This window comes from Protopterus annectens, chromosome 7.part0 (genome assembly GCF_019279795.1).
Source record: "Protopterus annectens isolate FY-2018-M chromosome 7.part0, PAN1.0, whole genome shotgun sequence".
Taxonomy (NCBI): domain Eukaryota; kingdom Metazoa; phylum Chordata; order Ceratodontiformes; family Protopteridae; genus Protopterus; species Protopterus annectens.
Genome location: NC_056739.1, coordinates 1,985,342,562 through 1,985,365,517, shown reverse-complemented (window position 1 = coordinate 1,985,365,517; position 22,956 = coordinate 1,985,342,562). Strand labels below are relative to the sequence as shown.

Below are 22,956 nucleotides of genomic sequence, written 5' to 3'. Positions count from 1 at the left end.
AGGGACAGGAAAAAGATGCACAACATGTGTACTTGTATCAGTTGACCTATGAGGGAGGATTCTTCTGTTTGTTCTAATTACCTCCTTCCATTGTTCCCGTGCTGAATTTCCTTTTCATCTGTTGGCTATTGGAATTCCTGTCAAATTTGGCAAGTACATATGTAGCTGCATGTATTATACAGGTCCTTTATTGTTTTTATTGATTTACAGAATGTGATTGGAGTGAACTTGGTGGATGCAAAGGCTAGGCATACTCTCTTGGTGCACTGTGTGAACCCATGGGGGGTGCACTGGGAGAAGGCAGACATTTTCCTCCTCGGTAGTGGGAGTGTCAAAGAAACTTGCTGGTGAGGTCTGTCTTAGATAAGCTATGTACTGTGAATATTGCTGTTTAAAAATTAATGAATCTCTGTAGGTATTGTGGTCCATGGGTGCACTGTGTACATTACGTACCACCAGGAAGAATTTGTAGACAAAAACAGTAATTATGTATTGTTGCATGATTTTGAGCTAAAAGTGTTTTGGAGTCGTGATTCAAGTGATCTAGTATAAGCTATTCTGATGTTATGGAGGAAACAAAGTAGTTAATTTTGTCCTCATCTATGCAGATTGCACATGGAGTTGAGGCAAGCTGGTCCCCAGGATTGTATCTTTAGCTGTGGCTGAGGCACCCGCTTTGCCATTTTGCCTATATTTTAAAGTTACACTTTTACTGTTTTTTAAAGACTGACTGTATTTCCTGGTTGGAGCCACCTGGGCAGCTAGGCCTGAAAAATATGTCCTGGATCACTGCTTTGCACCAGTTAACAATGAATACAGACATGCATACTTACTGACAATAAGTATTTTTTCCTCTCTGCTTTAAGCAAGCCCTTTAGAAGCTCTTCTCTGGGGAAGTTTGCATATAGGCTCAGTTCTAGTAATTTCATTTTTCAGGTTACTCTGTCTGAGTTACTGCTTTTTTTACTACTTAGTAAGCAGACTTGTATATATTTTTTAACAGGCTCACAAAAATGGGTTACTGAAGAAACTCTTGGAAGGAGAAGAGAAATACGATTATGATCTCATTGTCATTGGAGGGGGTTCTGGTGGACTTGCGTGTTCAAAGGTAGGTTGGTATTCATTAGCAGATTATTTTAGTACAGGTGATGGTAGTTTTTATATTCCATGGATAGAGAACTGTACACCCAAGCCAACATTTGTTTAGCTAGCTTCTTAATATGAGTCAGTCTGAGAGTTGCAACTTGTTCAATCTGTGAGAGTTTGTGTGCTCGAGTACATGTGCTTTGCATATTTCTTGGCTGGGAGCACTGTTCTGTCCCTGCAGTACTGAACAAGGAACGTAACTGCAATCTAGAGCTGCCTCATTTGTCTGTGTATTGTTGCACAGTGCAAGTACTCAACAAATTGGCAACAAGGCTTGCTTATGTTTAAAAAATAGCAGAATATGTCTGAGAAAAGGGTGTTAAGTAAATCCTGCAGCTAACCAGGAGAAAACATCATGCTGAATAAATCAGTAGATTAGGTAACGGGGGGGGGGGGACTTAAATGTACATGACTGACAAACTTTCTGACTTAAGTTATGAAATTATTTGTGCTGTTTGATTTGGAGTGCAAACAGCTGACATGAAAGATTGTATTGTGCAATATGCAAATGAGCATATATGATTGTGATTTTTGTTAAGGTACTTGCTTTGAGATTATCCGCTTTACCCATTTCAGTGTCACGATTGAACTGGGCCATGCTTAGACATTTTGGTCACAATGGAACTATCTTGACACTCTGAGAAAAAGGCAGAGACAAACTAATCTTGGCTAAGGTTACCAATCCGTTGCTGGATGCTGCTGTATGTATACACAGACGCACGCACCTGAACTGCATGTGCACATAATTTGTAGTGCTACTGATTTGCTTACAGCCCTATCTCTTTAGGATGAAGGTAGAAACTGGAACACCTGGTGAAAGCCCCTTTAGATACAGGGAGGGGCATACACAATCTTACGATATCCTGTCAAGGGGTGGGAATGGTGTTACTACCATTTGGCAGTGAGTAGTGGTGGTGAACTCCAATAAATTCTTAAATCAGGGGTTCTTTAGTGATGGCCACATGATGAATGTCACCTGGACAATCTGCCCATAGTCTTAGACTAAATACTAGCTTCAAAATAACAGAAGCTAGTATGAATGTTTTAGAAAATGTTTGGCATGGTATCAGTATGGGGTCTGTAAACAGCATGGTATGATGGAAGTTATGATAAGGTACCAAGGCATGTGAATGCATCGCAATCAGTATCCTAGTTTCTTGGTAGTAAGCTGCAGTCTGACATTTATACAAAATGTGTGGTGCTGTACCCACTAGGGTGCAGGACTGCAGAATGTATCTGTGTGGAGTTGGGTGGAAGATTGTGAACACTTAATGGAACAGACAGTGACTGTTAAATATGGAGTATACCCTGTCGAAGAATCTATTACCACAGAAGGATAAAGTTCTCATTGTGAAGCCCAGGTGACCCAAATTCAGTTAGTGGTTTGGATGCTTTACAAGACTGGCAGGGGAGAAAAGAGATGCCTGTCTTGGGGGAGGGAATTCTGGCAAGCATTTGTGCTTCATTGATTGCTAAAACAGGTGGGGCCACAAAATGGCTCAGGAATAACTTGGATGGATATCCAAGCCTGTGATGGTAATATTTCTTGGTATGTTTGAAGGACGGTCTGTGCTTCCTTTGAGGGAGCATAGGCTGTCCCTACAGTGATGCTGGTGCTCAAGTCAACAGTCAGGTGAAGTAGGGACTTAAGCTAAAAATAAAATAAAAAAAAAATTCTCAAATAGAATGCCACTGGCTGGAGGGATAATAATGTTTGGAGAGGCTGATAAACTTGCTCTGCCTTCAGGGTCCAGAGCTGAGCAAAAAGCCATACTGCTACCTGACTGACAGATCACCTGCATGGTACTTCTGAGCGGAGATGGCAAGGGGTGTAGTGTATTCCAAAAGCTGCTTGAATGATTACCTCATTCAGATGACTGTCTACCAAACCTGAGGACTGAATCACTGTGCTAGAGAATGAATGGATGTAATGCAAGTGTGAAGGGAAATTTGAGGGCTAGCAGGAGAAAACATTTTCCAGACTTGTACAAATATTTGCCACTAAAGTCTGCCTTTGGAACCAGTAAAAATTAAATCACTGTGGAAATATGGCTCCGCTTCAGCTTCCATGAGTAATTTTGCTGCAAGAAGAAAATTGGATGGAAGCTGGAAGATTTGCATATAGAACCTTGATTTATTCATCAATACAGCTGAAGTCTGAAGATTAGTGTGCAGCATTCCTGCATGTACGAGAGAAATGAAGTGCAAGTATTGCCAACTCAGAAAGACTTGGCCATATATTAGGGTTTTATGTCTTACAGGAGCATAAAGTTCTACCAGCTAGATGCTTATGTCAGTGAACCAAAGAACATGGACAAAGACTAGGAATTTGAGCTGCATAATCCTCTAAAGAATTGTGGTATAAGAAATGTGAAAGTGATGGTTGAGCTTTAAAGAGAAAACAACCAGACTCTTAGTTTTGGATGTGTGTAAACCAGGTGAAATCTTTCTCAGTTGATGCCAGAGAATACATTGTGTCATTGACTTTCAGGTTTACAGCAGGAGTGGCTGTAAGCATAACAGAAATTATCTTTTTGTTTTTATTATACTTGGTTCATAGGTTCATAGGTTCATACTAGGCTATCTGCCCAAGGGCATTTATAAGCCTAGCCCATAGTTATGTGGCTTTCGCCACCCCTTTAGTTTGAATAAAACTATGCCTATTATTTTGCTGTGCCTCTGTCAAGCAGTGACACTGAAGTAATCCCTGGGGTATATCTGCGATCTCCCATCCATTGGTCAAGATTCCTCTTGAACAAGGCCAGCGAGGTGCTCTGCCTCACATGTACCGGGATTTTGTTCCACAGCATAGGGAGTCTCTGGGTGATGAATCTGTCCCTCCAGCACGTTCTATTAATAACAGTGTCAAGGTTTAAGTCTCCCGCCCTTGTGGTTCTGAGGGATCTAGATTTTTTGAGGTGAAACATATTCATCAAATCTGGGTTTGACATGGCCTTATATGTTGGGCACAGGTCACCTCTGAGCAAGCGGTATGAGACTGAATAAAGCTGGAGTTCTTTCAGTCGGGCAGCATAAGACATATTTTTGAGACCCTTTATCCTTTTGGTGAGGAACATTTGGGGCCTTTCCAGCTGCTGCAGGTGTCGGGTCAGATACATTCCGAATGGGGCATTGTACTCAATCATAGGTCTAATGAGTGATGAGTACAGGGGGACGATGACCTCCCTTGATCTAGATGTGAATCCCTTCATGATCAGGTGGGCAATGTAGAAGGTTTTCCTAACTACTTTAGCAACATGAGTGTCAAGCGAAGGCTACTGTCAACCTGGGTCCCCAGATCCCTGATGACTTCTTCTGTGCTCAGTGGATTGCCACCTATATGGTAGCTAGGGGTAACCTTGTTTTTCCCGATGGGTATGACTATGCATTTCTTGGCGTTTAACTTTAGGCCATGGCTCTGGCACCAGTTATCCGTTTCTGTGAGGCCCTTCTGAAGGATATCTGTGTCAGATGTGTTTTCGACTATGGCGCCCAGTTTGCAGTCATCTGCAAACTTTGTCAGCCATAACCCTCCTGTGTTTGCTTGTACTTCGAACAAGAGTGGACCCAGGACTGAGCCCTGTGGGACACTACTTGTGACAGGCTTTGAGTCTGACATGGCTCCAGCAACTCTGACCCTGTGGGTTCTGTCACTTAGCCAGTTTGCAACCCATCTTGTGATGTATGGGTTTACATTCAAGCTGATGAGTTTTTCGATGATACCTGAGTGGGGTATTGTGTCGAAGGCCTTTGCCAGGTCGAGGTAGGCTGTATGGACTGCCTTTCCCTCATCAATGGCCTTGGTGACAGTCTCGAAAAAGTCAACCAAGTTTAAAAGGCATGATCTGCCTTTGACAAAGCCAAACTGGGTTGGATCCAAAGTCTGCAAGTTCCCCATGTCTTTATTTATGAGTTCCATTATGATCCTCTCCATGGCTTTGCAGATGAGGCTTGTCAAGGTAATGGGACTGTAATTTCCAGGGTCGGTGGAGGCACCGCCCTTGTGAAGTGGGACCACAGTCGCCGTGTGCCACTCCTTGGGTACGTATCCTGAGGTGAGGCTAAGATTAAACAGCTGTCCTAACTGCGGGTTTAATTCCTCATTGAGTTCGTGGAGCACACAGCCGGGGACACCATCCGGTCCCATGGATGCTGTGTTTTTTGCCTTTGAGAGCAGTTCTCACCTGGGCATTGGAGATGTTTGGGGGGCTACAATCCTCTGGTATAGATATCTCTCCTTTTGGGGGGGAGGGGGGGGGGAGTTTGCACTGAACCAGTCAGCCAGTATGTTGGCAATGTGTGTAGGTTCAGTAATCTTCACATCATTTTGAACTAATTCTGAGCATATCTGGGAGTTTCCTCCTAGGTTTCTAACATAGCTAAAGAAGGCCTTATGATTGTCTTGAGTCCATGGCGATTTTTCTCTCAAAATTTGCCTTGGATGATTTTATGAGAGCTCTTAGTTTTTTACTTATGATCAAAGGTGTCTTACCTTTCAAGGATTTTGCTCTATCTTGTAGTAGCTTCCTCCTTTTGTTGTAGAGCTTGTTTATGGCTGGGGTCCACCAGACTGGACGCTTGCCTTTGGTACAAAGAGTCTTAGTTTTGTTTGGGATTGCCTGATCCATGCAGTCCTGTAGGTGCTGGTAGAAGGCATTTGTAAGTGATTCAGCGGTTTGAGTAATGTTTACCACTGGCTCAGGGGCCTTAAAGGAGACCACACTCGTTTTTAGAAGTGTGAAGTCTGCTTTTGAGAAGTTTTTCACTGTGGTCTTTTTTATTTCAGGTGGGGGCGGGATGAGGACCTCCAGCGAGATTAGTTTATGATCTGATCTCACCAGTGAGGGGTATACTTCCGGTGTTGAACATTGTGATCCATGTTCGTGATGATGATGAGATCAAGTATGTTTTCTCCTCTTCTGGGGATGGTGACTAGTTGTTCCATGCTTCAGGAGAAGCTTTGCAAGAGAATTTTTTTTCCCCAAAGATTGGTAAAAAGTGCATTCAGAAGAATTTGCACGTTGAACACGTTGAACACAGGGTTGCCAGACGTCCCTGTTTGGGCGGGACTGTCCCGAGATCAGCAGCCTGATCCCGAGTCCCGCACTGCCGGTTTAAATCCCGGGCAGCCTCTGCTTTGTTTTTTTTATTGATTGGCCCGTATATCAAAAATAGCTAAACACGGAGCTATATACTGGTATACGGGCCAATCAGAAAATCGCAAAACAGAGCTACTTCTGTTTAATGCAGAACTGTGATGTTCTGCATTAAACAGAAGCAGCTCCGTGTTTATTTGTTCTTGAAATAAAAAAATAAACACAGAGCTAGTTTTGTTTAATGTGGAACTGTGATGTTCCACGTTAAAGACCCTGGTGTCGATACAGTGAAAGACTACTATTTTTTTTTTTTTTTTTTTCTCCCTACCTAGCCAGTCAGAAATCTGGCAACCCTGTTTAACAGAATATGAAAGTGAACTCAGGAAAACACTTGATAGCCTTTCAAGTGCATCAGACAATCGAACAACAATGTTTTGTTGAAAAGGATTGCTGAGATTTTAAGGACAGAATGTGGCAATAAATGCTGAGTGCAACATATTTTCACAAGATGCTTTTAGGACTTTGTCACCTAGTGAAAAACTGTATGTAATATTAAACAGTATGAGCCATTGCTTAGCAACATTTGGGTAGAATATGCCGACATGAGTACGACTTGCAAAAATAAGGAGGCACTTTTTAAATAGTTGCCCTTAAAGATCATGTGCCATATTCTGAATCAAGCTTATTGAACTAATTCTGGTGTTTTAGTAATTCAGGTGGCTACCTGTTTAAAGTATGCCACTAAGGCTGGTAACAGTCATGCACACTGGGGCATCTCATTTCTACATGGGCACTTATCTCTCCTTTCTTACATGATTGCATATGCACAGCTTTTCTCATGTGCCTTCACTTAATGGTAGCATATTTGTGTTTGTGGTTTGTAGTACTTGAACTGCAGACTGTCATTGTGACAGTTTTTTGGACATAAAGCACTTTTGGAGCTTTTTATTTTAAATGGACATAAAGCACTTTTGGAGCTTGGCATTTTCATATTTTAGATTTCTGAGTCAGAAATCCTGAGCAACTGCAAAGTTAGCTGGCCACATTAATTGTAAAATGCATACAGACTGACCATTCTTTATAGAACTACTTGTATTTTTGCTGAAGTACTTAAAACTCCACCTGTTGCTTGTTAAGGTAAATGGACTCTGCTATTAATTAATGTCCTAATATTTAGTGTAAAAAAAAAAATTCCCCTTTTAGTTGTGGCTGGCAGTCTACATGCTTAGCGTATTCAGGATGGCTAGCATTCACCATTTTGTAATCTGTTGCTTGTGTATGCATGCTAATAATGGATGTATTTGGGGAAAAAGTTAAAGCACCTCCTAACACTGTCACTGTTCAAACAGACTTGGTCTGAATGTTTAAGATTGCAACAGGAGTGTGTTTTTTGCTGTCTCTTGTTTTGGTACATTTGCATTTTGAGAACTTGAATTTAGATTCTTGGGCATTAATCAGGATTGACTCTAGTTACAGTGAAAATGTTTGTGTGTACGTTCTCACTCTCACTGGCGTGAACACACTCTCCTTCCCCCTATGGTTAAGATCCACTCGGATTTTACATTTTGTCAGTTACAGTAACTGTGTGGCACTTGCACAGTAACTCTCTCCACCTTCATTTTTTTCAGAAAGTAAGCTTTACTGTTCTATGCTTAAAACACCCTTGGCCAAATCAGTCTTGTTGCTTTTCCAGCAATGTTTTCAGGAAACGTCTTAAAGGTGAATGTTGACTTCTTTTAAGTTTTACCTGTTATTGGATCACAGTTTGTGTGATGCCAGAAAAAATAATAATCAAATACAGACGCTGCAAGCAGGTTCCCATAATTTTTAAAGTTTCTTTTCTCTTGTGAGCCTTTCCCCACAGCTGCTTTGCCTGTAGCTGGTTTGACTAGGCTATCCTAGGTGATTTAGGTGTTAAAACCTTCTATGTGGCACACCTCATCACGAAGGGCTTTTCATCCAGAAAAAAGGAGGTCATTGTCCCACTGTACTCATCCCTCATTAGACCCGTTATAGAGTTTAATGCCCCATTTGGTATGTACCTCAAGACATCTGCAACAGCTGGAAAGGCCACAGAAATACCTCACTAAAAGAATCGCAGGCCTAACGGTCTATATAAAAAAAAACTCCAGCTATACTCTGTGGCATATCGTCTTCTCAGAGGTGATCTCTGCTTAACATAACATAAAAGGCCATGTCAAACCCTGAGCTTTTGGACATGCTCCACTTTAAGAAATCCCAATCCCTCAGAGCCACACGCTCCAGGGATCTAAACCTTGTCATCACAATGAACAAAACATGCTGGAGGGATAGGTTCCTGACCCAGGGACTCCCATTACTCTGGAATAGACTGCCCATACGTGTCAGAGCGCCTCCTTGGCCCTCTTCAAAAGGAACCTTGATTGGATGGGAGATGGGAAATTCACCCCGGGGATCATGTCAGTCGCCCTGCTAGACAGGGGTCCAGAGAAGTAAATCTTGTGGGAAGAAATATCCAGGGAATTGTTATGGCTAGGCTTGTATAGGCCCTAGGGGCTGATAGCGTAGTACCAACCTATGAACCACTTTGTCCTTTAAGCTGTAAAAAAATCTAAAAGTTGGCCTTTAAGGGTTCTTTTGTTTAGTAGTTAGTTTAATCTGAAGTAGTTAACTTCATTTGTCAGCAACCTTTGGGAATCTGATACGAGCCGGCAATCTTTCATAGCTTAGATCCGAGCTCCTAGCTCCTCCCCTTCACCCATAATCCCCTGCCAACCCTGACTGACCTCAGATCTAGTTTGCCGCGCTTCTTGTCAGCAGCTAGGTTTTTGAGCTCCTGGTGTAGGGTTTTTGTGAGTTTTTCAATTTTTTTATTATCCCCTTAAGTGTACGAGTGAGTGTTTTGTGGTCAGGTTCCCTTTTTTGGACTAAACTACCCTAGTTTATACCTTTTTTAGTTAAATTTACCCTCCCTCTCCTTTGCTGGTCGTAGCGTTCTGTGTGTTTGGGGCCTAACAAGTGATGTGATAGTGTTCAATCTCGCCGTTTGTTCTTACACATGGGTTCGGAGTCGATCCTCGGCTCCGTGCCGGCCTCTTGCAAGCTCTGCATCGAGAAGAAGCTCGAGACAATCTAATACCCACAATCCCCCTCTGCCTTTACCTCAGATCTAGTTTGCCGCTGCTGCATACGCATCGTTGGGAGCTAGCTCGAGAGTCTAAGCTAAGATATAACTTTATTTTGTTATATTTTATTAGGATTCTATTTCTATTTGATGTTTTCAGTACTATTCTGTATGATTGTGTTGTGGTCTCGTTGAGTTATTGGTACCGTTAACTAATTTTATCGGTTAAATATTTTTCGGGGCCTACACCCTTCATAAATTTACCATAGTTGAGGAAACTTTATACCGGATTTGACAATTTTTATCGGATTTGACAAACTTTAACGGATTTGACTGTATTACTGGATTTGTCTCTCTTTCCTATAATGTCTGAGAAGGTGAAGTCAGGTTTCAAGCGTTGTCAGTGTGGCCAGAAAATGTCAGTGACTGACCACCATAGTTCCTGCGTCTACTGCCTTGGCCCTCTCCACTTGCAAGAGGACTGCTCCATCTGTCACTCTTTTAGTGGGAGGGTCATGACAGATAGGCGCAGGAAACTAATGGACAGAGGTCTGTTGAAACCTTCTTTCCAGGAGGCTCTGGATGCTTCTGACCAGGCATCGAAGTCCTCTAAGGAATCGAAGACGTCGGAGCCCAAGTCATCGGCTCCGAGCTCTTCAACAAAGGTTAGATCACCGGTTCCACAGACTTCGGGCTGAGTGTTCAACTGGTATCGGTTCCTGAGCCTCGAGTCTTGGAACCGGTGATGGAGCTCCCTCCTTCGACCTTATTGAGGTCGGCTCCGTCTTCGGTTCTTTCGATCCGTTCTTCCTCCAAACTTTCGGATATCGATGTGGATCGCGTGGTGCAGAAGTTATTGGAGCATTCGCCCTCCAAGCTTATTTCGGTTTCCACCCAGTTGGTGTGGAAACTTGAAGGCCTCCCTGTATCTCCATCCATTCCTCCTCCGAGACCGATTCAGTCTTTGGAGCCGGAAGAGGCTGATCTACTGATTGTGGAGCCCTCGGTCCAGAACCGTCCTTTCTCGGTCTGTTCCTCTCACCTCGACTCCGTCGGACCGATACCGGAGTCTCGGAGCCGACTGTCTGTCCTTGGTTCCGGGGCCGAGTCGAACCGGCGTTCGGTTCCGACTCTCCCCTCGGGCCTCGGCGGATCGATTCGGCTCCGTCCTCGGGTCGATGCCTTCGTGCCAGTGTCGGGATTCTTCCCATTTCCTCGAACCGGGGACTCTTCGATGCGGGACCGGGGCGTTCGACCTGATGAGGAAGGTGTTGTCTACCCAGACAACCACATCAGTGGAAGCAACCTCTCCTCCCCATAAAGGGCCGTTATCTTCATCTGCACCCACGGCCACATCCAAGCGTCGGGCACCAGTGTCTCAGCCACCCCTGGAGGGTGCCCCTCTTCCTCTGAGGCTTCTTGGATGCTCCCCGAAGAAGTCCCTAGGAAGAGATTGTGTAAGAGGAGACACTTGGATTCTCCACAGGAATCCTTGACATCTGATACTGACTTAGATGAGTCAGAGGGGTCCCCTAAGTCACCTTCGGAAGATGTCTCTTTTTCGGACATATTGGAGATCCTGAAACAGAGAGGTGACTGGCAGTCCCTTCCCCCTTCTGAGGATGAGTCAGTTCTGCTGAAGGCATTTGGTGCTCGCCCTTCTTCCTCCTGGGTCACTCCGCCCTTCGAACTAATGGAACTAATTGCTCGAAGGGCGTGGGAGGCTCCTGACACAGTGGAACCAGTTCCAAGGAAACCTAATAAATACATCATGGCAGGACAAGTCCTACCTTACAAAAGGAGTTCCAGTAGACGCTATGGTGGTGGCAGCAGCCACGAAAAAGGAGATGTCTGAGTCTTCGTCTATCCATCCTCCTAATAAAGATTCTAGGACGATGGATAGATACGGGAAGCGCATTTTTAGTTCAGCGGCTTTTTCCATGCGATCCCTGAACTATTTGACCCATTTTACACGTCTACAGAGGGATCTAGTCAAAGAGTTGGGAGATACCCTCCAGGGTACTACAGATGCGGCTGTCTCAGAAAGTGACAGCGCAACTTAATACCCTTACATCTATTGTTAACTCGTCCATGAGGCTGATTTCCTACGCAGCCGAAGGTTCGAGTAGGGCAGCAGCTTCAGCGATTGCTCTTCGCAGACAATCCTGGATGCGCTTGTGTTCCTTTGGAAGCCTTCAAGTCTTCCTTTACTAACGCCCCATTTGACGGTGCCACACTCTTTGGCCCCAAAGTAAAGGAGACCCTTACCCGGTGTGAACAGGAGGGAAAGACTCTGTCTGCTGTCGGAGTCCGTTTTCCACCCCAACCAGACCGTACCCCAAAGGGCAACGAGGTGGAAAAATGTGGTTTCAAAACCCCAAGGATCTTTCCCAGGCACACAGGGTGATGCCCCTCTAGAGGCAGAGGAGGGGCAGAGGTGGAAGACGCCGCCCTGGCGGCAGAGGGGGTCCGCAACATCAAGGTGACAGGGAGACACTCCCTGGTAAACCTTTCCAGCACTCCTGAGAGGAGGCCCGACTGTCCTGCTCTGGAGGCAGTCGGGGGTCGCTTAGCTTTATACCCTCAGGCCTGGCAAAATATAACTACAGACAAGTGGGTAAAAAGCGTGGTTACCAGAGGTTACAACATACCCTTTCTATCCCATCCCATCCCAAAGAAAAGACTCCCAGATGTGCCGCCCCATCTGCGACAGCCAGCAGGTATAGAAATTTCAAAGCTGCTAGAAAAAAGTCATCCAACCAGTCCCAGTGGACCAGCAAGGATTCGGGACTTACTCAAGGTTCTTTTTAGTTCCAAAGAAAACAGGGGACTGGAGGCCCATTCTGGACCTAAGCTACCTCAATACCTTCGTCAGGAAAGAAAAGTTCCGAATGGTCACGCTTCAATCGATCCTTCCATTCTTACAGAAGGACGACTGGATGTGCTCAATAGATCTAGAGGATGCATACTACCACATCAAAATGGCCAGGGCATCCAGAGATCATCTGCGCTTCCGGCTGGGGGCCAGTCACTTTCAATTTCGAGCCCTGCCCTTTGGTCTGACCTCAGCCCCCAGGGTCTTCACCAAATGCATGGCAGTGGTAGCGTCTCACTTGAGACGCCAGGGATTCCAGGTGTTTCCGTATCTGGACGACTGGCTCCTTTCTGCCAACTACTACAGGCCAGAGACTTTGTTCTTCAACTGTGTGTTCACCTAGGGATTTCCGTAAACTTCGGAAAATCCTTACTTCAGCCATCACAAAATATCTTGTTCATAAGAGCAGAATTAAACACACGTCAGTTGATTCTGAGGCTTCCCCCAGAAAGGATATTATCACTTCAGACTCATATACGTCTTCTACTCTTGTCAAGGAAATCTCCTGCAAAACTAGTACTGAAGGTGTTTGGCCTCATGTCAGCCTCCCTTATTGCAATTCCCCTGGGAAGGCTGCACATGAGAGTCCTACAATGGCTGCTGTTTGCACAATGGTCGTTTCAACAACTACCTCTAACACACGAGATTCTTATAACAAAGACATGCAAAACAGATCTAAACTGGTGGCTTCAAACGTGCAACCTTTCCAAGGGGAGACCGTTTGTGCTACCCACGCCCACAGTTACGGTGACCACGGACGCTTCCCTGATAGGGTGGGGGGGCATCTTTCAGGGACAGACAGTCCAAGGCGAATGGACCAATTTGGAGTACAATCTGCATATCAATGTTCTAGAGTTGAGGGCAGTGTTTCTAGCGTTGCAACACTTTGCTCCCCTTCTTCCTCTAGGGACTATTGCAGTTCAGACGGACAACATGTCGGTAGTCTGGTACATAAACAAGCAAGGGGGAACCAAGTCCTATCAACTATGCAGAGAGGCCATGAGAATTTGGCAGTGGGCGGAGTCCACGGGTCGCTTTCTAATAGCAACGCACATCCCGGGGTCATCCAACGTCATAGCCGACAGGCTGAGCAGAGCAATTCTGTTACCGCACGAGTGGTCCCTAAAACAGTCAGTGGCGGAAAGGATTTTTCGCACGTGGGGCCAGCCTTCCTGCGATCTGTTTGCGTCTCCAATGAATGCCAAATGCAGGAGCTACTTTGCCCTATTAGCCCCTCCAGGGGAAGTCCCCAGGGACGCACTGGTTTCTGATTGGCCCCGGGACTCCTGTACGCATTTCCTCCATTTCCTCTGATATCAAAGTTTCTCCAGAAAGCCAGGAACCTACACAGGACGATAATCCTCATTGCTCCATTCTGGCCTCGTCAAATTTGGTTTCCCTTCCTGAAGATACACTGCATTCGGGGACCCTGGATTCTGGACCCAGAGCCAGACCTATTGACTCACTCGTCAGGGGTTCCCCATCCCGCGCTCCTGTCCCTCCATCTAGCAGCTTGGCTGCTCCAATTCCCAACTTAGCCAGGTCTGATCTTTTGTCACCAGCAGTCCAGAATATATTGGTGGCTTCGCATAAAGCTTCCACTACTAAAACATATGCTAGCAAATGGAAGCGATTTGTATTCTGGGCGAATACACAGCATGTGGATCCTTTTATAGCTCCTTTGAATAAGATATTAGAGTTCTTAACGGACTTATTCCATCAGGGTGCTTCTCCTGCTACACTAAGAGTTCAATTGGCTGCCATTTCGAATTTCCATGTGGAAGAATGTGGAGCTCCTGTTATGGCTCACAGACTTTGTAAAGCCTTTTTAAAAGGGTTTTTTCATATTAGACCACCGGTCAGATCTCTTACGTCACCTTGGAGTCTAAACTTATTATTATCTAAATTAATGTTGCCCCCCTTTGAACCTGCCTCTTCTTGCCCATTAAAATTTTTATCCTGGAAAACTCTCTTTCTGGTAGCCATTACTTCCGCTAGGCGAGTATCTGAACTTCAGGCTCTCTCCATCAAGCACCCTTATTTGATCTTTCACTCTGACAGAGTTTCTCTTCGAACCAATTCATCCTTCCTCCCTAAAGTATGTTCTATTAACAATATTAATCAGTCCATTGAATTACCCACTTTCTTCAAAAACCACTCCAACAAAATGGAGTATATGTTACACAAATTAGATGTTCACAGACAGCTAAGATTTTACTTGGCTAGAACAAAAGATCACAGAAAAACAGATCAACTCTTTGTGGCTTTTGCTGATAGCAGGAAAGGACTTGCAGTTACCAAAAGAACTCTTTCTAAATGGTTAACGGATTGTATAATCTATGTCTACGATTCTTCAAATCAAACCCTTTTACACAAACCCAAAGGACATTCCACAAGGTCAGTGTCTACATCTTTGGCTCATGCAGCCCGCCTACCACTGGACGCTATTTGTGCAGCTGCTACTTGGTCTAAGCCACATACATTCATTTCTCATTATAAGGTAGACAAGGTTTCTAGGGACAGGGCAACCTTTGGTTCCACTGTGCTCAAGAACGTCCTCCCGTGAGTTCCTCAGGAACAAGGAGCTAGGGGCGCTACCCATGTGTAAGAACAAACGCGAGATTGAACACTATCACATATAGAAGTTATGTCCTTACCATAACGTTCCATGTGGAGTGTTCATCTCGCCTTTGTTCTTACAGTCCCACCCTCCCACCCTTAGGAAGAATGTTCTTTGATGTCTGGCCAGGAGCATTCTGCTACTGTTGCAATATTGTGTACATAGTTGGCATATATATATTTATATGTGTCTGTTTGGCTTATATATATATAGTTATGTGTAGATTCTTTCTGTACATATGTGATGTAAGCATGAATGTGCTATTCCGTAGATTGGTTTGCTTGCAAACTAGATCTGAGGTAAAGGCAGAGGGGGATTGTGGGTATTAGATTGTCTCGAGCTTCTTCTCGATGCAGAGCTTGCAAGAGGCCGGCACGGAGCCGAGGATTGGCTCCGAACCCATGTGTAAGAACAAAGGCGAGATGAACACTCCACATGGAACGTTATGGTAAGGACATAACTTCTATTTTTTTTCTTTACAATGTCTGAGGCCCAAACACCCATCTTTTCCAAGTGCACAGAGTGTGGCCATAAGCTCTCCCCAGCGGATGGCCACACTCAGTGTGTGTGATGCCTTGGGGTTGAACACCTTTCCTCTGGGTGTTCCATCTGTGCGGCGTCCCCAGGGCACTGAAGGACCGGAGGTCGAAGCTGATCCTAGCGGGACTTTTGCCCCCAGATTCGGCTTTGGCCTCCGGTGCTTTTGTGGCCTCCTCCCCGGCTTCGGTGGCAGCCTCTCCTGCCTCTCTCCCTCCGGTCGGGACTCAAACTCTCGCTGCAGCTCTGGAAGAGAGGGAGGCCAGGAAAGAAACAAGGAGGGAGAAGCACCACAAGAGGCGGGCCGAGGCCTCCGCTTCGGCGCCCCCCCCCCCCCGGCTAAGCAGTCTCCTCCCTCCAGGGCTTCCTGGTCTCCCCCTTCTCGAATCTGGTCTACGTGCTTCTCACCGGGCTCAGAGGAGGAGGAGACCCTATCTCCGTCGAGGTCATAGGCTGCTTCTCTGACCTCGACGGAGATAGGGTCTCCTCCTCCTCGGAGCCCGGTGAGGCGGCATTCCCGGCCAGCCTCTGTGGCCTCGTCGAGATAGACTCGCAGCCTTTCCGACGCAGATTTGGACCGGATGATGCGAAAGTTTCTCCAGACCCAACTGCAGATGGGAGTGCTCCTGCCCCCCCCCCTCCGGGGGGGGGAGCTCGACACCTTTCTTTGCCCCGATAGCTCCTTCTTCGACCCGCTTCCCGGGTTTGGAGCAGAGCAGCCTTGGAGCCGGAGGTGGGTCGGCGCCGACAGTATCAGGTACTTCGGTGCCGACTCTTCCCTCAAGCCTGTTGGGTCCATGTCTGATTCGGCTCTCGGAGCCATGGGCTGAGCATGAAGTCTCATTTGATGGACCGTTTAGGGAAGCGGGCTTTTAGTTCAGCGACCTTCTCTGTGAGGTCTTTGAACTACATGGCACATGTTATTCGACTGCAGCGGGACCTAGTTCACCCCCTGAGGATGTCTCCTTCGGAAACCTCATGGAAATGCTCAGGATAAGAGGGGGGGTGGTCTGCCCCCAAGGCTTCCTCGGACGAATCAGTGTTCCTGGAGGCAATCGAAGCAGGCCCATCTACCTCTTGGGTGTCCCCTCCGCCCGACCCCTTAGTGGCCCTTATTACCACTAGGGTGTGGAAGGAGCGGGACACTGTGGAGCCAGTCCCCAAACGCCCGGACAAGATCCTTAGTCCACCCTCAGAGGTCCCATTGGAGCAAGGGTCCCCCCGTAGATGCCATGTTGGTGGTGGCGGCGGCCACCAAGAGGGAATTGGCTCAGGAGAGTCCCTCGGTCCATCCACCGAGCATGAAGTCTCATTTGATGGACCGTTTAGGGAAGCGGGCTTTTAGTTCAGCGACCTTCTCTGTGAGGTCTTTGAACTACATGGCACATGTTATTCGACTGCAGCGGGACCTTATCAAAGAGTACGCTGCGTCGCCCCCGGAGTCCATGTCGGTGGAGGACAAACAGTTTTACTCCAGTCGGATGGCCACTCTCTCAGGTCCATATCTAACACCTCTATGCGGCTGTTGTCTCATGCCACAGAGGGAGCCACTAGAGCCAGCAGAGCAGGCCTCGTCATGCGACGTCAGGCCTGGCTCCGGCATTGCGATTTCGCAGAACCCTTCAAGGCACTGGAGGCAGTCGGGGGACGTTTTTTGAGGCACCCGGCAGCTTGGGAGTCCATCACAACAGACCGCTGGGTGCTTCGCATCATATCCAGAGGATACCAAATTCCCTTTTCTCACATCCCTCACCAACAAACGCCTCCCCGACGTCCCATCCGGTCAGAGGGAGGCTGCAGCTGCAGAAATTCAGCAGCTATTAGGAAAAAGAGCATTCCAACACGTCCCCCAGACCAGTTCGGATCGGGTTACTACTCCAGATTCTTTTTGGTGCCAAAAAAGACTGGGGACCTAAGGCCAATCCTCTATCTCTCCCTCCTGAACCTGTCAGTAACCAAAGAAAAGTTCTGGGTGGTCACCCTTAAATCCATTCTCCCCCTGTTGCGGGAGAGCAACTGGATGTGCTCGATATACCTCAAGATTGCGTATTACCACATTTTGATGGACAAACGATCCAGGAGATTTCTCCGCTTCCGGCTAGGAGCCAGTCATTATCAGTTCAGGGTCCTTCCTTTCGGTCTCACCTCCGCCCCCAGGTTGTTCACCAAGGTATTAGCAGTGACAGCGGCCCACCTGAGGCTTCAGGGAATGCAGGTGTTCCCATACCTGGACGACTGTCTCCCGACAGCCCCAACAAGGCATGTACTCTGCTCGGCCAGGAATTACTTTCTCCACCTTGCTCCCTGGCTGGGGATCACAGTCAGCACGGACAAATCCTTTCTCAACCCGACTCGGGTGATAGACTTTATCGGGGCCAGATTAGACACAAACAACTTACTAACCGCTTAACCACCGAGCGACTTCACACCCTGAGGCTACATGTGCGGGCCATTTTACTATCGTCTGCTCCCCCGGCGGGATTGGTCCTGAGGGCGCTGGGCTCCATGGCGGCCGCAATTACCCTGCTCCCCATGCCTCGCCTGAACATGAGGGTTTTGCAATGGACTCTCCAAGTCCAATGGTCCTTCCGTCGATACCCTCTGTCACCCCATTTCCCTCAGCAAGGTTTGCAAAAGGGCTCTCGCATGGTGGTTACAATCACCGGACCTCCAAGCTGGATGCCCTTTCTCCATGGCCCCTCCACTCACCACTGTGACCACGGACGCCTCTGGTGGGGGGGGCATTATGCGGGCAGGACGATGTTCATCGTGCATACAGCTGCAGTCATAACAGATGGGTTCTCCTGCCATCAGGCGGGTCCTCGGTCGGCCGAATTCCAAAGTCTAGGTCCGGCATCGGTTGTCGTCGCTTCTTCCCTGACGTCAGTGCGCCATGGGTATAAAATAACCAGCAGATGCCAATTTCTTCAGTCTTTCTTGCTGCGCAGTGCCCGAAGCAGAAGCAGTTCGCAAGTGCCGGTCGGCCAGCTCCTGAAATTGCGAAAAAGTTTGCAAAAAGCTAAGTACCCCATTGGGGAAACTTTTTTCTTGCCTCAGACCGATGTCAGACAAAGTTAATAATTGTATTTCATGTGGGAAGCAAATGCCGCATAAGGATTTCCATTCCCTCTGTATTCCTTGTTTAGGCCCAGACCACGACGTCTCGGTCTGTCGCTTTTGTGCTACATTCAACAAACGCACCATTAAGCATCGGGCGGAGTTCGCCCAGCATTATTTTGGCAAAAAAATTTAACTTATGTCGTCGGATACTCAGACTCCAGTTTTGTCTAAAAAAAAATGCAAAGACAAGGACAGACACACTAGGTCCGCGGCCTCTACCGACACCACGCCAAAGCCGACTCCACGTGGTCCGGTTCTCAGCGAGGCGCCTACGCAGCCTCTGACTACCGACGACACTACATTGGTGGTGTCTCCTGTGCCTGAGGTCGCAGGCTCCTCGGCCCACACCCCGACTACAGATACCAAAGCCACTCTTGGCAGTGAATCTCAAAATGTGGACAGGTCTACCTCCTCTCAAGGTGTCTTTAGACCTTCCTCTTCTTTCTCCATCAAAGCTTACACTAAGTCTAAAGCAGCCATGCAGTCTAAGAGACAAGCTACACAGGGCCCATCTCCAGGCCCCATGCCTAAAAAACAGATGCTTAAAATGGCTGAGGATTTGATTACTCTTATCGGGGGTTCTCAAACCCCCCCAGACAAAAGGCCCAGAGTGGAGGAAGAATCCCCCTCTGATCAGGGCTCCATTATTTCAGAGCACTCTGAACAGGAATATTCTTACTCCCCTTTTGAAGATTCTGATGCTGAGGAGTCCATTCCCTCTGTCCTCCCCCCCCCAGTGGATTACTCATTTGGGGAAACTTTGCATACCTTAAGGGAACACTTCCACTGGGAAGGCCAATATTATTCAGACTCCAAGAAAAGGCTTAGGGAATTTCTCTTGCTACCTCAGCACAGGCCTCCAGCTATACCTCCTGTCATGGACATACTAGATGATGTGTACTCTGAGGCCTGCCTTAACCCGGATTCTCTGCCTCCAGCTCCAGTCAAGCCTGACCGGTACTACAGGGTTCCTGACTCGCACCAATTTCTATACAAAAGCCCTGCTGCTGACCCAGAAACTATCTCACAGGGCCCCAAGGGAATTAAGGCCTCCACTGCTAAAAATCCTTTACCTTCCGAGAGAGATTCCAGATCCTTAGAAAGGTGGGGGGAAAAGGTATATACCTCAGCCACCTTAACCATGAGGGCATTAAACTGTCAGTTCCATATGCTAAAGTACCAACAGTTTTTGTTATCACAATTGAGAGGGAAAATGTCACAACCTGAACAACCAGATTTGAAGGAGTTGCAGGATTTGATGCATAGTGCAGAACAAGTGGGTAAACATACCTTACAATGTGGTTTTGATGCTCTAGAGGCCTCATGTAGAGCTGCTGTTACAGGATCAGTCATACATAGGCATGCCTGGCTCAAGGAACAAACCTTACCAGATCATGTCAAAGCTAAATTACTAGATGCCCCTCTACAAAAGGATGTATTATTTGGTGCTAATGCTGAAGAGGTATTAAGGAAAATGGAGGAAAAGGCTAAATCAATGCAAACAGTGAAAGATTTTCTACAGGTACAACCACCACGTTTCAGTAGAAATTGGCCATCCAAAAATTGGTCCTTTCCAGCCACGGACAGACCCCAAAGAGGTAGATACAGGCGCCCGAGGGGCAGAGGGCAATCCCAAGGATTGTTTAGAGGCAGACAAGCAAGACTCAAATGGCAGCACCATTAGGCAGAAAACTGGCATTATTTTCAAAAAATTGGCATATTGTCACAAAAGACAAATGGATCCTGGACATAAGAGGCTACAGATTCCATTTTCACACCCTTCCAAAAATGAGAGGCATGCCAAACCTGCCACACAATCAAAGGGCAGAGGCACAAAGACTAATTTCAGATCTCATAGACATGAAAGCTATTCAAGAGGTACCTACGCACGAACAAGGTCAAGGTTTTTATTCCAAACTATTCCTGGTACCAAGGAAGGGAAAAGATTGGAGACCTATTTTGGACTTATCCATCCTAAACACATTTCTACTCGTACCAAAATTCAAGATGCTCACTCTACAGTAGCTTCTTCCCATGTTGGGCAAGGAGTCTTGGCTGGTAACATTGGACCTCAAGGAGGCATACCTGCATGTCCCAATCAGACAAAATTGCAGAAGATACCTCAGATTTCTTGCGGGTTCAACCCATTATCAATTCTCTGCGTTGCCCTTTGGCTTATCTACTGTGCCCAGAGTATTCACGAAATGCCTGGCATCAGTAATTACCTACTGCAGACTTCAAGGGATACAAATATACCCATATTTGGACGACTGCCAGATCCAAGCGGACAGCAAGCACATTCTTCTGAAACATCTGGCTTATGTAATAATGTTGTTGAATTCTCTGGGATACACAGTCAACAAAAAGATATCAAGGCTAATACCCTCTCGGAAAATAATTTTCCTGCGTGCCAACTTGGACAAACACCCAGATGGCCTACCTCACGCCAGAGAAGCAGGGGCAACTAACTCAATACTTAAGAACACTAGCAAATTGCACCAGGCTGACCAAGGAAAATCCTGCAGGCTCTGGGATTCATGGCATCTTACATCTTACTAATCCCATGTGCAAAGCTGCATATGAGGAAACTTCAATGGTACCTGAAAAACCTATGGTCTCAACACGGCCACAGCCTGGAAACAATAATACCACTAATTCCATGTCTTCAAAAGGAATTTCTGTGGTGGGCTCAAGCATGCCAAGCAAAGGTCTCCCATTCAGCAAGCCTCAAGCATATCAGGTCATCACAACAGATACCTCAGACTACGCCTGGGGGGCACACATGACAGATCGGTGCATTCAGGGCAAATGGTCCCAAAAAGAAAAGCACCTACACATCAATCAAAAGGAAATGCTAGCAGTAATAAATGCTATTATAGCTTTCAAAGACCTCCTGCAACCAGGTCAACTATTGATAAGGACGGACAACACCACAGTAATGTGGTACATAAACAGGGAGGAACCCATTCATACCCACTATACAGACTGGCCATGTCACTTTGGAACCTGGTCCTGGACTTACAAATCGAACTACAAGCACAGTACTTGCCAGGCAAGGAAAACACGCTGGCAGACAACCTAAGCAGAAAAATGACAGATCCACACGAATGGAAGTTGCATCCTCAAGTTTTTACAGAGATAATTCAAGCATGGGGAAGGCCAGATGTAGATCTCTTTGCCTCCCACGAAAATCACCAATTGACAAAATTCTGCTCAAGGATTTTTCATCCAAAGGCCTGGAGGGTGGACGCTCTCTCTTTCAGTTGGACATAAATGACAGTTTATGCCTTCCCACCTCTTCCTCTGCTGCCCAAAGTTCTATTAAAAACCAGAGCAGACAGACCAAAGATGATTCTCATTGCTCCAGACTGGCCAAGACAACACTGGTACCCACTCGTGAGGAGCCTGACGCATTCCCCGCCATGGACCCTGCCTCTAATGCCTCTTCTGACCCAGCACAGCTCCAAAACTCTTCAGTCGGCTAAAAACACTCAATCTCGCCGCATGGAAGATTCCTTAGCATCACAACAGACCCTACTCTCCAAGGAAGTGCAGGATGTCATTTTGGAGGCCAGAAGGCCGTCTACCAGAAAAGCTTACACTGCAAAATGGAAATGGTTTTGTGTCTGGAATGAGAAAGGGCCAGGATCCTGGAAAACTGAATTTACCTCAGATATTACAGTATCTAGCTGAGCTGCTAGGCAGTGGACTTTTTCTCCTCCATCAAAATCCATGCCTCAGCCATTTTTGCAGAATACAACACTGATCCACCCTTATTCTCTCACCCCCTCTTAAGACAGTTCCTCAGAGGGGCTAAGAATCTAAAACCCCCAAGAAAACAACCAATACCTGCGTGGGATCTCAACTTAATTCTAGAAAAACTGACCTTGCCTCCTTTTGAGCCAGCTGCCTCATCAGACTTGCAATATTTGTCCTGGAAAACAGCTTTCCTTCTGGCTATTACCTCAGCTCGTAGGGTATCGGAACTGCAAGCTCTCATGGCTGTGCAACCTTTCATCATCTTCCATCAGGACAGAGTTTCCTTATGAACCAATCCGTCCTTTATGCCAAAAGTGGTATCCAGGGTAGCTTTGAATCGGGCTATACACTTACCTACCTTTTATCCTAATCCTCAAAACAAAGTGGAGAGATTACTACATTCCTTGGACATCCACAGACAACTGCATTATTATTTTGACAGAACAAAGCCTTTCAGGAAATCAGAGCAGCTCTTTGTGTCCTATGCTATAGGAGCTCAAGGGAATCCAATTTCCAAACAGGCCATCTCAAAATGGATAGCCCACTGCATACATTTTTGCTAGTCTTTTCATGGAAAAACTGTACATCGGATCTCACTCCACAAGGGCCACGGCTAACTCTGCAGCTTTTCTCAGAGGAGTTCCTACCAAAGATATTTTGGAGGCAGCCACTTGGAGTTCTGTGCATACCTTTTCCAAGC

The 22,956-nt window shown here is 46.5% G+C and overlaps 1 protein-coding gene across 1 annotated transcript in view; it reads left to right on the top strand.

The window, feature by feature from the left end:
• The window catches only part of TXNRD3 (thioredoxin reductase 3), a 708,837-nt gene that overhangs the window by 165,382 nt on the left and 520,499 nt on the right, over positions 1-22,956 (top strand). The window contains exon 5 of the mRNA XM_044078410.1: positions 1,004-1,108. Within this exon, the coding sequence (XP_043934345.1) occupies positions 1,004-1,108 (105 nt within the window). The remainder of the gene's footprint in view (positions 1-1,003; positions 1,109-22,956) is intronic.